Consider the following 15,755-nt stretch of genomic DNA (forward strand, 5'->3'; position numbering starts at 1 on the left):
GAAAACCATTCCACGGAGGATGGATTGGAGCTGGGGAAGCAGAACCCGTGTTTGTATTTCTTTGCCTTGAACTTTCCTTCAGCCAGAACTTGTGCACTTGAAACAAAATGCGCTGGGTGAGGTTACGTGCATGTCACCACGAGTTTCAATAGCCACTTGTAAGGGCGTCCTACAGCACCTAGATGCAATGGTGAGAAGAGCAGGTGATTTATATTCAGAAGGTACTTTACCCATTTGGAAACACACTGAAAACAACTGTATAGTTTGGGGTTTTTTTTAAATCTTGTGTCCATGGTTTTTCTGTATAGGCCACCCTTTTGTCTACCCTCAGGTTCCTTTGAATTGTCTCTTTTAATGGTGTTTTCTACGAGAATAAAAAATCCTTTTCTCTCTTTTAAATAGTGCTGTTTTTTTTCCCCACAGAGAAATGTTATTTCCATTGGAATTCTGTATCTCGTTCTAGCGTAATAAAGAATAGTTTCTCCAGGTATATCGATAATGCAAATGTATATTTGAACAGAGCCTGTAAGTTACATTTTATTAGATCTAAATGCAGGAGGCATCTTATGCAGCTATGCACCTGAGAGTGAACTGAGAAGCAATTTCCTATGCTTGAGGAACTGTCTGAGACTCTTATTTCTTCTTCTGACTTGCGTGTAAGCAGAACACCTTAAATTTGCCTTACTGCAATACGCCAATATTTCATGTATATATATGTGTGTGTGTGTATATATTTTTATATATGAGGTAAGCATTTAAGAACAAATGTTCTTGTACAACAGTGTTCAATCCTTTAATTCTCTTCACTGCTATTCAGATTTCTAATGCATTTTGAGGTGCTTAAGAAGAATCTTTTGAGAATTGATCTTTATTTGGGGTTCCACCGTGCTGCCTTAACTCAGAGGTGGGGTCTGGCCCTGCTAGGCTGGGGTGTCATGACTTTTTTTTCATGTGCATGAAGTGTGCATTGATGGTATTTATGGTGTGCATACGGTTTCTTTTCCTGTAAATATCATATAGCACAACTCAGTGACCTAGTAAATCCTCATCTTTTATTCACATTCTGAAATATTTCTCAGGTGATCATTCATATATGACTTGAATGAAGGCTGGTAGCTGGCTTTTCAGGAATTAGGAAGTTCCCAGGAGAGTATGGCTGTCACAGAGTTAGAACAATATCTTCTACCGATAAAAGGGATATTTTATTTGGAAAAAATAGGTTTGCAATAACACTATGATATCAAGATTTCTCTTGACTCTCAACTGCACCCACTGTGGCTTTTTCATTATCTTGGACATGAGCATTGTAATTGAAGATAATTTATCAACAATAGGAATATTAAACTAATTTTCATTCATTTGCAAAATGAACATTGCTTTAGAATCTGCTGTGGCTTTAATAATGAAGACTGTATTATGTGCAGAAACATTACAATTTGAATTAGCTTAAATGATATCAATAAATGAAATTATATTTAAAAATATTTGCTTCTCATCCCTTTTCTTCCTCAAAAATAAACAGGGTTCTTCCACCATGACTTAATGTTTGATCAATGCATATTGTAAAAATATCATCAAGCTCAGAACCCATAAACACTTTGGCGATCCAGCTAGTAAAGTATGGTTTATTATTGCTTTATTATGTCTTACTAGACTGCAGAAAAAGTAAACTCATTCTGCTGTTCTAAACCAGCCCTGGGCTGCAGAATAAGTTGTAGTTGAGAGTTAGTGAAACAAAGTAGGAGTTCTGTTGAGGACTCTGTATTTTCATTCTTTTTCCTCCTCATGCACAGGTGTGTGTTTCTTCATTAGGAAGTCAAAACGTTTGCTATCAAAATTATGTGCTCTTAACCGAAAGCTGTCAGCATTAACTTTTAAGCACTGGGATCTTTATCTGTCCTTTTCAATTGAATTTGTTTTCAAGGCAAATTTCATATTGCAGTGTAGAGAATTTTGCTGTGGGTATAAACTTACGGTGGGTAACACTCTCTATGGAAAAATTTGAACACACGTTGACAAATGAACCCAAACAGTTTCATAAACGGACGTGCAACTCTACAAAATATATCAATCAAAGCCTCTGCTACGCATTTATTCAGGCTTTGCTTAAGCAAAAAGCACTGGGGCAGATTTCACTTTTGTTCTGCAAAAGAGGGGTAGAGGTGGAGGTCAGATGCTGGTGTCCTTATCAGCACTGATTAATGTCTCTTTTGAGGTTTGGTGTTTGATAAGAGTGGGCAGAGACAGAAGGTGGAAAAGGCGCGATGGGAGTTGGTCTGTTAATGACAGCTCATATCTTGTGCTCTCGCTGACCTGGGAGGTGCCTAGAAAAAGCCCGCTGCCTGACTACCGAGCCGTCGCTCGTTTTCCGTGGGGAACTGGCTTCTCGTTCCCAGCTGCCACATCAGTTAAAAGATAGCTAAGAAGGTATTTAGTGCTTTCTTAATGTATTTCGTTAGCCACGTCTCATCATTGTCACGTCCATCATTGTGGAAGAAGGCGAGGCAGGCAGTACCACTGAATATGGGAGGGAAGATTTTTTTTTGTGATGCATCTATTGAAATATATTTTACAGCCTGGAATAACTTGGTTTGCTGGGATATAGCAGTAATATTCAGGGACATTATGTGTATATAGCTGAAATGATGGATATCCAACAGAAAAGAGGTCAGTTGTTCCACTGCTGTCTGTACTCCTGGAGGACAGCAGATATAGGACCTTGCCAGCCCAAGGATAGTCCACTTTAACACAATTGACTTAAAAGACCCACGAAGAGAAGAAAGCACGTACAGCTTCCATGGACTGCCACGTCAGAGAAGGCTCAGAGCTCTCAGAATCAATTTATTGTAATGTTGAAATAAACCTTCCTTGTTTTTATCCTCAAACGTATTCAAACTTGCCCCTTTGGAGAAAATTTGTCAAGGAGTCGTTTGCTCCTCGTACACGACATGTATGGCTCCGCTTCCTCACATGCAAAGCGGAGCGTGGCGGTGCCTGTGATGTTTCCCTCTTTTTCCACGCCTGCTCCCTCCTGCTCCCTGGGTGTTTGCAGAGCCCGCGGGGCGGCCCAGGGAGCGACAGCAGCAGCTGCCGGGTGCCGCGGCAGGAATGTGGACCCACCTCTCCTAAGGATCAGCTTCCCGCCCTCGGCTCCCTCAGCTTGGAAGGTAAGCCTGCTCCGTATACAGCCCCGGCGGCTCCGGCATGCCTTTCGTTTCTGCAAGGAACATGCCATGAAATACCAGCTAGAAAACGCTGCCGAGGTCCTGACGTTTCCATGTGTGTGTGACCTTGGATGGACATGCTGGCGTAACGTAGAGATACTTGCCGGCGTGGCGTGCTGGGGCTGAGGGAAGGGTGGGCGCCAGAAATAACCTGGAGAGCTTAACTCCTGGCTACAAGTAGTGAGGGAGCCTGCTGAGTTTTGTGTTTGGTTGGTTTTTTTTTAACTTTTTGACTTGTTGTTTTAAGTGTGTGACAGAAACTGTCTCTCCAAATCAGACCTTTAAAAGTCACTGTGGATGTGATTTCTCTATTAGTCTTACTTTTTTTAACTGGTATATATGACTTAAGTAGGTGGCTTTCAGCTGAGTATTGTATGATTGAGCACATCAGGGTCAGAATTAATACTTCTGACTGTTGAATGCTTATGGTGTGTTTGATGCTGGGCAAATAAAAGCTACCGGCTTAAGAAAGAAGCGGTGCAGATCTATCGCGTGTGATGCAGTCATCGGCTGGCAGCTGTGCCAGGCTGAAAATGAAAATGTGCAAAGTAAAAGAATCGCAGTAGCCACGTGAGTGAAAACACAGCTGAGAGTGACACACAAACTTTATGATAAGTCACTTGCTTCCTTCTCCAAGAACAGCAGATGAAAGCGAGCACAGAAAATACATCTGCTTAAATGGTTTATTTACACAATACTACTATTTTGGATATTCAGCGCTTGCTTCTTACAAAAAAAAAAACCAAAACACAACCCTCCCCCCCCATCAACTTCATGTCTTGGCCTCTTGTTAGGTTCTGCTCTGAGAAGAAAAACAGGTGTCAAGAGACCAGTGACTGCAATACAAAGAAGTAATTGAAAATATCACAGTAATTTAGGCAATGTCTATAACATGCTTTTTACTTAGCACCTGTTTACTATGTTTTCCCTTGCAAAGTAAAGCAGGAAATATACAGTTACTAACTGTTTTAGAAAGTCCTTGGAGTAAAATAACCATCATTTCTATGTAGGAGTAAGAAGTGTACTCCCATAATTACATAAAACCAAATTCTCATATGGTTGGGATCATGGTCGTTCATCAGGTTTAGTGTTGAAATGTCATGCTGAGCAAGGTGTGGTAGATAACATGGTGATGTCAGCCTTTCTGCGCTATCTTCAAGGTCCTCATATATCAGCATCCAGGCTACAGAAGAGCCCTGCATCTGATGTTTCTTCTGCTCCCTGATTTCAACACAATGGCATGAAGTTCAGTGTCATACTCTGTTGCATTCTTAGCTTTTTGCTCCCATTCCCATCTCCAATGCAATCTGCTCCAACTCCCTAGCACTTGGACAGTCAGCAGCATGATGCATCCAGAATACGAATTTCCATTCACAAGAAATGGAGCAATTAGGTTTTTCCCTATCCTAGTATTTTCATTTTCACTTTTTTTTTTTCCTTTTTGTGGAATCCAGTGTTCAGGCTGTAGCAGCCACACAGTGAAAGGCGAAGGTGTTAATTTTTTTCTTGTGAGTGCTATTAGACAATTTTACCAGAATGTTGATGGAAAACCCAGTAAAACTGCATACTCTCATCAGCATCTTGTGTTGGAATTATTATGAGTAAAGTCAATTCATAGTCACTTCCTTGGGTCTTTCTGTAGCGATCGCCTTTGACATTCACATGGGTGAGCTGACACATGAAAACAGTTTAAGGCTCTGGAAGTAGAAAGTATGAAAATGATTGAAGATTAAGTTTTAGGGTAGTTAGCAGGAGTGCTAAGTTACACACAGCATAAACTCCAGATAAAATCCGCCAATGCTGGTGTAAGTCTATATGGACTTATATATGTCTTGAGTCCTGCGTTGCTGGTTCGTTGCACCACTGACAGCCTGCTCTTTCACCGACACGGGTATCCATTCCCCAGCATGAGCAAGGAGCGACTCCCATGGGAGCTGCTGCTTGGGAGCCTGCTGGCAGCCGGGATATCCCAGCCACCGGTGGAGCAGGGCTGGGGAGCGCACCGGGCACGTGCAGCTGAACGTGCCCACCTGAGATGCTCTGGTCCTTGCCTGGGATTTAAAACTGTTGCAAATGGACAGGTTAAGGGGAGCGGAGGCGCTTCAGGGGTTTTCACCTGTGCCGCAGGAATGGTTGGTAACGTAAGCAGCAGCATAATGCAAGCTGCTGTTTGAATCCCACTGAAGACCTCCTTTGAGAATGTTAAGTGGTACAAAGGCATTAAGCAAGTCCCTCGCCACAGGGATAAGTTTCAGCCCCACAGAAAAGATTCTAGAGATACGAACTTCTTAATACTGTTTGCCTTCCTGCTGAAGAGCGGGGAAGAACTACAGCTTTCCTCTGGGTATTATGTCGCTCACTCGTGTTCCTTTTATCCCAGCATTTCCAGGGGATGCAGTGAGGTGTATTTTTACTCTTGTGACATCAAGCTCATATTTATTCCCTCTACTACAACAGCCCTTGTAGATTTGACTGATTCTTTGTGTTTGCCTTGCCGCACTCACTCATCTGCTGCCTGCTTTACACTTCTGAAAACGAAGGTAAAAGAGAGACTAAAGAAATATAATTGTCACTGGAGTAACTTTTTCTTTGTTGTGAAGAATGTTTCAGAACAGGAACACTCTAAGGGGTTTTTTTTTGTCAGCTTTTCATATGTAAACTGTATAGACTGTGTGACGACTTCAACTGCCTTTTCTTCCTATCTGAGGCTCTGAAGATCAGCATATATATCTATCAAGAAACAAGCAGAGTAGAAAGGAGTGTGCCTAGTTTGGGCTGTCATTTCCACAAAGACAATTGAAAAATGACGAAAAAGGTTTTAATAGTTAATTATTTATTTATTTATCTGTCTATTTATTTGTTTATTTTAGAAGAGTCTTTTTTTACCAATGTGTTGAGAGGAAGAGAGGGACAGGGTGTGTGTTTTCTTTACTAGGGATTTAGTGGGATGCTTAAACTGCCAGCTCTACAAGGGGCTATGCTTTTCTCAATGAATCACAGATTGACCAGAGAGCATATTCTCGTAGCAACCATTTTCTGTGTGATTCTGGGTCATTGTGCTTCCCCTTCCCTTGTTGGTACATGCAGAACCAGCCTGGCGTGTGAATCGCCCCCGAGACAACATGAGCCCAGTTGATGTGGCAACCGGAGGGTGTGTTATAAACCTTGGCACCCGCAGCAGAGCCGCCGAGAGGTTCCCCCCGCGCTGCGGTTTCTAATATTGGCCTCCTGACTTTATCGCTGTGAACCAGAGCCAGGTTGTTCTTCTACAGTCAACTAACAGACTCCACAACCACCGTCTGTATGGGTATTAGCTGCATTTTAGATGCTCACCGCTCATTTCTTGTATTTAGGGTTGCTCATAGTGCCTGCTGAAAGTTTTGCAATTCTTTCTGCATTTCGAAAATCCAAGAAGATGTCATGTCCTGATACTAGAAAAGGAGAGTACACTCTGCATGGGCGTATGTTAGGATAGCTTAGTCCCAAACACTCAACAGGGAAAGATGAACAGTCATGCTAAAGCACCATTTTAAAATATTGTTCTGTATGCTTTCTGTCTCTGCGTAACAACATGTGGTGCCAGCTAATCATATTTGCTCTTTTACTGGCTTAATAATCTCATGAACACACGTTAGTGCTACCGAGACATAGCTATTCGTTTTCATGGACTTTTTCAGTATGAGCTGTTGGGGTAGAGGGGGCGAGGGGGGAGTTAATGGGTCTGGTAACCAAAATCCCTCCTGAACAGTTTGCTGTGATGCCAAACCAACGTTTATTGTTATCGGAGGCAGCTGCCTGCCCTCTCTCCACGCTTCTATTTGTGGATTTTCGATGGCTATAAATGGAAACACGCGCTGACCAGAAATCACCACAGCGCTGCCGGATACTTCTCTCCCAACTCCAAAAGTACAGGGATATCTAACATGTAGTCAGGTTAAATCACTTCTGCTCAGGATATTAGGGTGTTTTTTTTTCCCCTGGGAAATGGAGTTAGGAAAACATGAAAGAAAAGTCTCAGGAAGAGAAGCTTTAGAGGAAAAGCAAACGGTAAGATATGTTGAGAAATGTTGATTTTTTTTTTTTTTTTAATTTAATGATACGAAGGAAAAGCCAATCATCTGTTGTACTTTATAGGAGTATTTCCTGGCTTCCTTTAACCACTGACTTTAAAGATTAAAACTTCATTCACGTATGTTAAATTAGTTGTGACAGTACATTTCTATGGAAATTATGGAAATTTGTGAATGCATTTTAGGTGCATGTGAAGTGCAAAAACTGAAATCTAGTTCAACGTTGATTTGTTATCGTAACCCAGACTGATAGCTAAGAGCCTGTGGTTTCCTTGGGTTTTCCTTGAGGGACTATTTCATGTCTTTGCACATTGTTTTCCATAACTTTAGATCAGTGAATGGCAGAAAAAATTGTTTGCCTGTGTCTGAAGTATGTCTGGAGCTTACTAAAAAGACGTGTGACCAAAACAAATTATTAAGAGAAAGTGAAAACAGTTAAAACACAGCTTATTCCTAATTAGCGTAGGCTTGAAGTGCAATTTATAATTTGCCTTGCATTAACAAGGTTATTTTCTTGCTATCGCAAAAAGGGCAGTTTATTCTTGGCTTTGCAAAGCTGTGAAGAAAGGTGGCCATCATTTTTGTTAAGAAACAAATTAGCGCTGAATTTTTTAGCACTTATCTTAAATAATGATGGTGTTGTGTTGGTTTGGTTACATGGTGGGCCAGCGTTTACTCTTGTTTAATCATAACGTTTGCCTCAACTAGCCTCAGTTAAGTGAGACTTGGCAAGCTTGTGTGTTAGTTAATAGTTTTAAATACAACTCCGCCGAGGCAAGGTGCATTGGGTAGGACATACGGGAAGTGCTGAAACAAAGTAATGACCTGGCCTTAAAGTACTTTTTCTTTTTTTACCAAAAGAAATATTTATCTAAAGAGTAATATCCAAAAGGGCATTGCTAAAGCTTCAGCATGAAGTTATAATACGAATATTATCTAATGTTTAACTTGTTCTTTTTCTCATTAATGAATTAATACTTTAGACAGTTAGCTCATTTTGAATTTGTGGTTGATATATAAAATATAAGGAAAACTCTTCAAAATTAAAAAAAATTGTAAAATCCACAAAAGCTTCAGGAAAGCTTTCAAAGGAAACCTTTGAAATTTTGTTCTACCTCATGTGTGGAGAAAATATATAGCGATGTAATCAGACAGTGTGATTATCTAATCGCAGACTGCATCCTGATGCACAAAGAATTGAGCAGGCAATCCTAAGTGAGGCTTTTCCAAAATGCAGAGCGCTTTATTTGGAACCCTAATGATCTTCTGATGACTTGCTCTGTGTGCATCATTTACTAATTTTAAGAATGGCAAACTGGAACAAACAGGGACCCCACTGATGGGAGCCACGTTAACGCCCATGCCAGGTCACCCGCTGTTCAGTAGCTTCAAAGCTGAATCCTCCTAACACATGGAGCTGAGAGAGTCCCTGTTAGCAGCGGCAGGTCACATCCCTGCGGGTGCTCAGCGAGGGGGACGGAGGCGGCCCTGGCTCGGCAGGTTTCACATGGCTCTGCTGACAGCGGAGGAATGCCCTGGCCCCGTGCCAGTCTTCCCATCCCTTTCCCTGTCCCCTTCCAGCCGAGCCCTAGCCTCCTCTCCGTCCCACCTCTCTCTGCCTTTGCCCGTTTAATCTTAATGCCTTTCTTTCCGATTGCCAGATGGATTTCACTTTGCCCCCACATTTTTTCCCTGGTTTTGTACCTCCCGGGCTTTTATTGATTCTGCCCTTTTCTCTTTGTTACATGCAGGTCAGGTCAATATTCAAACACTGCGTGGGAGCAGTGTCAATCTGTGGTACAGATGCTATTTGTACACGTTATTGTTGACGTCTGTTCACATATTTAACTTCAGTATAGCAAATACATAAACTATGACATATTATAGGTGCTGTGAGGCATCCATTTCCAATACTATATCCTATAAACTGGATGATACTTTATATATATATAGCTGGATGGTACTTTATTTTTTTATGTATATTTCATAGGAACATAGGATAACTCAGGTGCAAAGGGAGCTTGGGAGGTCTCTAGCCCAACCTCCTGCTTAAAGTGACTATAGGGTCAGACCAGCCTCCTCAGGGCTTTATCCAGTTGGGTCTTGAAAACCTCCAAGGATGGAGACTGCACAACCTCTGGGCAGCCTCCTCCACTGCTGGGCTATCCTCATGAAGAAAAAAGTTTCTCCTTTTATCATGTCAAAATCTCTCTTGTTTCAATTTTGTCCATTTCTCTCTCCTCCTGCCATGCATTGCTGTACAAAGCCCTGGCTCCATCTCCTTGATAACCTCCCACAGGGACTGGGGCTGCTGTTATGTCCCCCTGGAGCCATCTCTTCTCCAGGCTGAACAAGCCCAGCTCCCTCAGCCTCTCCTCACAGAGCAAGTGCTCTAGCCCTGACCACCTTGGTGATTTCCACTGGACTTGCTTCAATCTTTCTATCGGAGGGCCCAAAACTGGATGTCCTATTCTAGATGTAATCTAGCGAGTGCTGAGTAGAGGAGGAGAACTCCTTCCCTTACTCTGCTGGTTGTGCTCCTGTTAGCACAGCCCAGATGCTGTTGGCCACCCCGGCTGCCAGGGCCCACTGCTGGCTCAGGCTCAACTCGCTGCACACCAGGACCCCAGGGTCTCCTCAGCAGAGCTGTTCCTCAGGCAGCCAGGCCCCAGTCTGGATCTCTGACAGGGGCCTTCCCTTCCCAGGTCCACGATGCTCCTGTTGGCACGTTCCTTCAGCCTGCCACGGCCCCTCTGAATGGCTCTTCACCCCAGTCTGTTATCTGCAAACCTGGTGCGTGCCCTGCATCACCACCTCTGGGTCATTGGTGAAGATGTTAAACAGGACAGGTCTCAGGACAGAGCCCTGCAGCACTCCACTTGTTATTGTCCTCCAAGAAGAGTACAAAGCATTAATCATGAACATCTGAGCCCGATCGTCCAACCAGCTTTTTAGCGATCTACTTGTCCACCACCCACGCTGTCACGTCCTAGCATGGATATGAGAATATTGTGGGAGCCAGTGTTGGAGACAAGTCAGGGTAAATGACATCCACGGCTCCCACCTCGTTCACAAGTCCAGTCACTTTATCATAGAAGGCAATCAAGTTGATTAGGTATGATTTCCCCTTGGTAAATCCAAGTGCTGTTCCAACCACCTTCTTCCCACAGGCAGGTATGGGTTGAGTTAACTCAAGCCATCCCTGCCTTGATCCTCATCCACTTCTTGTTGCTAAGCTGCTAAGCACAGTGGTCTGGGAGACCTTACTGGTGAAGGCTGAGGCAAAGACATCACTGAGTCACGCCAGCCTTATCCGTACCTCCTTCCACCTCCTGTGCTGCCTTTTTGCACTGCAGCTCAGTTACAAACTCCCTGTTTAGCCATGCTGGTGTCCTATTAAGTCTGCTTGTCTTCCTGAATATCAGCATGGACAGTCTTGCTGTAAGAGGTTGTTTTCACAAACATGATGGCTTTCCCAAGCTCCTTGAGTTTCCAAGCTACTTCCCACGGGATCCCACTTACCAGCCCCTGGATAAGCCAAAGTCAGCTCTCCTAAAGCCCAGGGTCTGTGCTCTGGTACTTGCCTTCCTCAGTCCTCCACAAGATCTTCAGCTTCACTATTTCACAGTCTCTACAGATAAGCCTGCCACCAAGTATCACATCCCCAGCCACTTCTTCCTTGTTTCTGAATAACAGATCCAGCTGTGCATGACACTGGTTGGCCAGTCTGGTGCCTGTATCGAGAAGCTATCCTTGACACCCTCCAGAAATCCTCTGGATTGCTTGCGTCCTGTCATTTTGCTCTCCAGCAGGTGTCAGGGAAGCTAAAGTCTCCCTTGAAAAACAGGGTCTGCAATCCAGTTACTTCCTTGAGTTGCTTAAAGAAGCTGTTGTGAGGAGCGTTGCCCACTTCTTCACCCCAATCGTGCTGTCTGTAGCCCGGTCCCACCACGATGTCACCTCACTGACCTCTCCTCTGATCCTGACCCACAAGCGCTCACCCAGCCCTGTTGTCCAACCTGTACAAGAGCTCCCCACATTCGAGTGCTGCTTCACACAGAGAGATCCTCTCCTCCTTATCTTCCCTGTCTTTCTGAAGAGCCTGTGTCCATCCATTGCAGCCCTATAGCCATGTGAGCTATCCCACCGCATCTCAGTTATTTCTACAATGTCATAGTTCTATGACCTATATATGTTTATGTGTGTAAGACAGATCTTGGTTTTGTATACTTTGTTACAAATATTTCTACCTATTTTGAAAAGAACAAAGTCTATACCATCCTGAAAATATTCTGATTGCAGTGTGTCAATTAGAGACCAGTTCATGCTCAAAGTATAACCTCCATAGAGGACAACCTCACAGACAGTTGTATTAAGTGGTATTGTACCTTTACTGCTTACTGTGGATGAGATAAATAGTATAAAATTCTCTACCACTTCAGGCTATTTCACTTAATATTTGTGAAATTTATTGTTAAAGAATTCTTGTCCTTGCTTCCTGGAGGAAGACTCCTCGGCAGCCAGAATCCTGAAGAGACTCTTTGTGTGGAACTGGCTGTGGAAATGGAAGATAATGGAGGGCCCATTTTGTGATGGGAAAATAGAATGACTCACTATAAAATAGATTGGACTAAGTAGATGGACTCAATTTTCCTTTTCATACTTTGGATTTTAGCATAGCTCAGAAGGGCAGAGTAATTCTAGAGTTTCCTTATTGAAATGACGGCTCAGCTCAAAATAGTCTGTTTACATTCTGAAGTCCTCCTCCATTAATGCATATTGCCCCTGTTATTTGAAATTATTTTAATTATATTTCACACTTGTCTATCTCCTATTTGATCTCTTCTCTCCCCATGAAAATACAGCACATGCAGTGTTGCATTTAAAATAATGTTTACATTGGTATGTTTAACAGGGAACGTTTGATCTCTGTACTTTAGTTTGCATTATAAGGGTTTTTTTTACTTTCTTGTTACATTAAGCAGTGATAAAGAAAAGAACAGTCATATAGAGAAAATAAATTAAACCAAAGTAAAGTATGGATCAGAAAGAATGCCATGTACTGCTTGAAAAGGCATTAAGGTTAGGTTTTGGATGAGAGGAGGTACTCTGTAAGAAAGGGCTGCAGGACTTCATTCAGAGAATTAGCATTTGCTTTTCAGAAACAATATGTGGAAACAGCTCATACAGAGTGAGGCAGTTTGGATCAAGCCCACCCAAGTGAAACAATGATTAATCTTTGTACACCGGTAGCAACAGAAAGAGTCCTGTCAAGATCAGGTCCTCTCTGTGGGAAGTGTGGGAAGTAAAGACTCCTCGGAGAAGGCAGTCCATTTCCTGAAGTTCGCCACCTAAGGGAGCCCAAACAGAATGGAGGGTGGTGACTAATATGGTGATGACTGGCCCTGTTTGCAGGTTTAGTTGTTGATTTAACTACGTGTAAACCAGGTGAGAAGCGAGTATGGGACGGGAAGGGTTGTTTGAAGAGCAGAAGAAAAGAGGAGGAGAGCTGGGTGGAGGCTGGTGGGAGTGGGCATGGCAGGAGGTGCCGGGTACAATCACCCCACCATGGGGACCTCTTCTACCAGGTCACCTGGTCGCTCTTGTGCTGGTGAGGGCTGGCATCAGAGGGGCAGAGACAGCAGCACAGCCTCCGGGCTCTCACTGTCCCTTCTTTGCCAGGAGCTGGACCCCACGGCCAATGCTCTGTCACGCTACCTCGGGGTGTGCACCGGGCTCTCAGAGCAGGTGCTAGTGGCTGTGGAGCTCAGAGTGGGCAGCTGAGTGAGCAGGGGTGGCTGCAGAACCGGTCAAAGAGGTGCGGTAAAACCTCTTAGTGCAAAGCAGCAGGAAAGGAAGAGGATCTGAGGGAAGAGCAAGTGTTTCTTTGTGCAGATACAAGGAGTCAAAAGCCTGGACAACAGGATCATCTTTGGCATTGGAGAGGAGCTGAGCTTATGCCTGTGTGACACACCAGCCCGGGACCCTCTCCTCCTGGTGTCCACAAGCAAATGCCCTTCCAGACTCACTGCAGTGGGTGGGGGAAGCAAGCCTGGAAAGGTGGAGATGGGAGGGACATGCTTGCTGCCCAAGGGAAGCAACTTGCGTTGGAGTCTGTGAGAGGGGCAGGTCCATAGGTTCCTCGTGCATCAGGTATCTCACGTCTGTGCAGGGCCCAGGGTCTGCGTGCTTGTACGCGTCTAGCCAGGACAGCGGTGTAAGGTCACAGAACAGCCCCGCTGAGGTCAGCCAGGCGTCTTCTTTTTCTTTGGAGAGAGGAGAGGATAATCGCTGCGGGTGAGGATGGCAGAGATTCAGAGGAGGTGAAATACAATGATACAGCCCAGAGTGCAAAACGTATAGGTGCTTCAGCAGGTTACGCTCTGTGAGAAAGCCAGTGGCATGTATACGGAGGACTGCCAGATACAAACACCTCGTCCTCTTTGCCTGTTCTCTCCCCTAACAGAGGTGGCTGCTAGGCTGCCAATTTACATGGTTCAAATGAGAGGGTAAAGGTGAGAGGTAAAATGAGATTTTTTTGTTTAAATTCTCTTTCTTAACTGGTTTAGTTTACACCTTGACTTTTCTACTGTCTCCTGTAAGAACACACCTACCCAGAAAAGAAACTCCTAAAAATACATTGCCTGCCTGAATCCATTCCTCGGTTTGGTTATTCGGTACTGAAGTATGAGCATCTTGCTCATCTCCAGCATAGCATATGAAACTAAATAAGCACACATACTTACTATAGAGTCAGAGAAGGTTTTATGTGTGTATACATTTAAATGATTCCTGTTTATCTGAGAGGAAAGCTTTATTTCTTGCTCTGGAGGTTGTTTGTGACCTCCTCTGGGGGCTTCTGTCACGCAGCAGAGTTCAGCTGGGTGAGTTGCCACACTTAGGGCATTTTGTGCTACCTTGTCCCAAATCACAGCAGCCTCGGCTAAAAGGGTTGGTCATGGGAGACACTTTCAAATATCCCTGAGCTTTGAAGATCAGGACTGAGGCTTTGTAGTGGCTACAGCAGGAAACTGATAAGATCCTAGCATGCATGCAAGCACATCTCGCTGTGCAGGTATAAGAAGATGGCCGAGACAGCACCCCAGCTAGAGGATCAGTATTTCCTCTTGCATCCCTAGAGCTGAGGCATTCCTGCCTGGCTGTGTGGAGGCAGGGATTACTCCAGCAAGTGATCACCGAGGAGGAAGGAATAAACTTGGAGGCTGCAAGTAGCAGCATATTTTTAGCACTGTTGATGTGACATCAAGCAGGACCAAAGCAAGAGGGAAGCACTGAATCCTGCTCTGCCCTCCTTTCTAATCCTGTCACTTAGCTCTCGCCTTAATTGAGCTTATGCTACCTTTTCTTTAACCTAACACCAGTCATACAGAGGCACTGCTGGAACGCTTGAGGTAGGCTTTGGTTGCATCAGTGGGAAAAGAGCTATCTTGGAGAGATGTCATCAGCGCATTTTTGGCTGGAGGTTATGTGAAACATTACCATGCAATCTCACGCAGGGATTCAGAAGAGGAGGGCAGCAGATTCCTGCAGGGACTTGAATGTGACGGTAAAAGAGTTTTTTTAGGAAAAAGTAGCAATTGCATATTTTAACCTTTTGGGGTGAGGAAAGATAAGAGCCCCTGTAACAGCTGGATCAACTGCTGCAACGAAGTCATGCAGGGCAATTCAAATGATTGCATTTTGGAGGAAGCAGCAAAGAAAGGAGTATTAGCATGGAGAGACAGCCCCTGCTGATGAATTAAAACAGTTCTGGGAAATGTTTCTAGGCACTGAAACTCTCTTGAATTCAGTTAAATCGAAAGATTGGTCTGTGGTATGGTGTTGATACCCACGTGGTATCATGCAGGATACCCCTGCATGATACCCACGTGGTAGCTTGAGAATTAGTTAGAATGGGTGAAAGACCATTTCCAGAAATAAGTTTGGATATATGAGACCATTATTGAGAAAAATCATGTGTTTTCAAAAGATACTCCTCAGGAATGTAGGAGTTTGTTATGGGTGATACTTGAGAAGACGTTCACTGTCTGCTGCTGCTGCTAACACTGAAATTCAGGATGGACACTAGGAAAAGGTCCTTTGTTAGAAGTGTAGGGCAGCACTGGAACAAGCAGGGAATTTGTGGACTATCCATCCTGGGAAATTTTCAGGACTCAACTATATGTAGCCATGGCTGACTTGACCTTGCTTTGGCGGTAGTCTTACTTTGAGCTGGATGCTGGAGTGGATGACCTCTGGAGATCCCCTCCAAACAACATTTCTTTCATTCTTTGATTCTGAAGCTGCACTACTGCAGTTGTCATGAAACACGCTAACAGCCTGCAAGACACATTTAACACATTTAACATGGATACACAATGAGACTGTGCTTGTCATTAAGACCTCCTCATTCTGGCATTATAAACCTACTGCTTTCAATTCACTTTGAGTTCTGAAAGCA

General features: G+C 43.8%; 1 protein-coding gene across 3 annotated transcripts in view; it reads left to right on the forward strand.

The window, feature by feature from the left end:
- Positions 1-7,097: 7,097 nt before the first annotated feature.
- The window catches only part of MLIP (muscular LMNA interacting protein), a 103,875-nt gene continuing 95,217 nt past the window's right edge, over positions 7,098-15,755 (forward strand). For 2 of the 3 annotated variants that reach the window (XM_075148027.1, XM_075148029.1), the window contains exon 1: positions 7,098-7,271. In XM_075148027.1, the coding sequence (XP_075004128.1) occupies positions 7,209-7,271 (63 nt within the window). In that variant the 5' untranslated portion in view covers positions 7,098-7,208. The remainder of the gene's footprint in view (positions 7,272-15,755) is intronic. The other variant, XM_075148028.1, reaches the window with a different exon arrangement.

Source organism: Calonectris borealis, chromosome 3 (assembly GCF_964195595.1).
Source record: "Calonectris borealis chromosome 3, bCalBor7.hap1.2, whole genome shotgun sequence".
In the NCBI taxonomy this organism is placed as follows: Eukaryota; Metazoa; Chordata; class Aves; order Procellariiformes; family Procellariidae; genus Calonectris; species Calonectris borealis.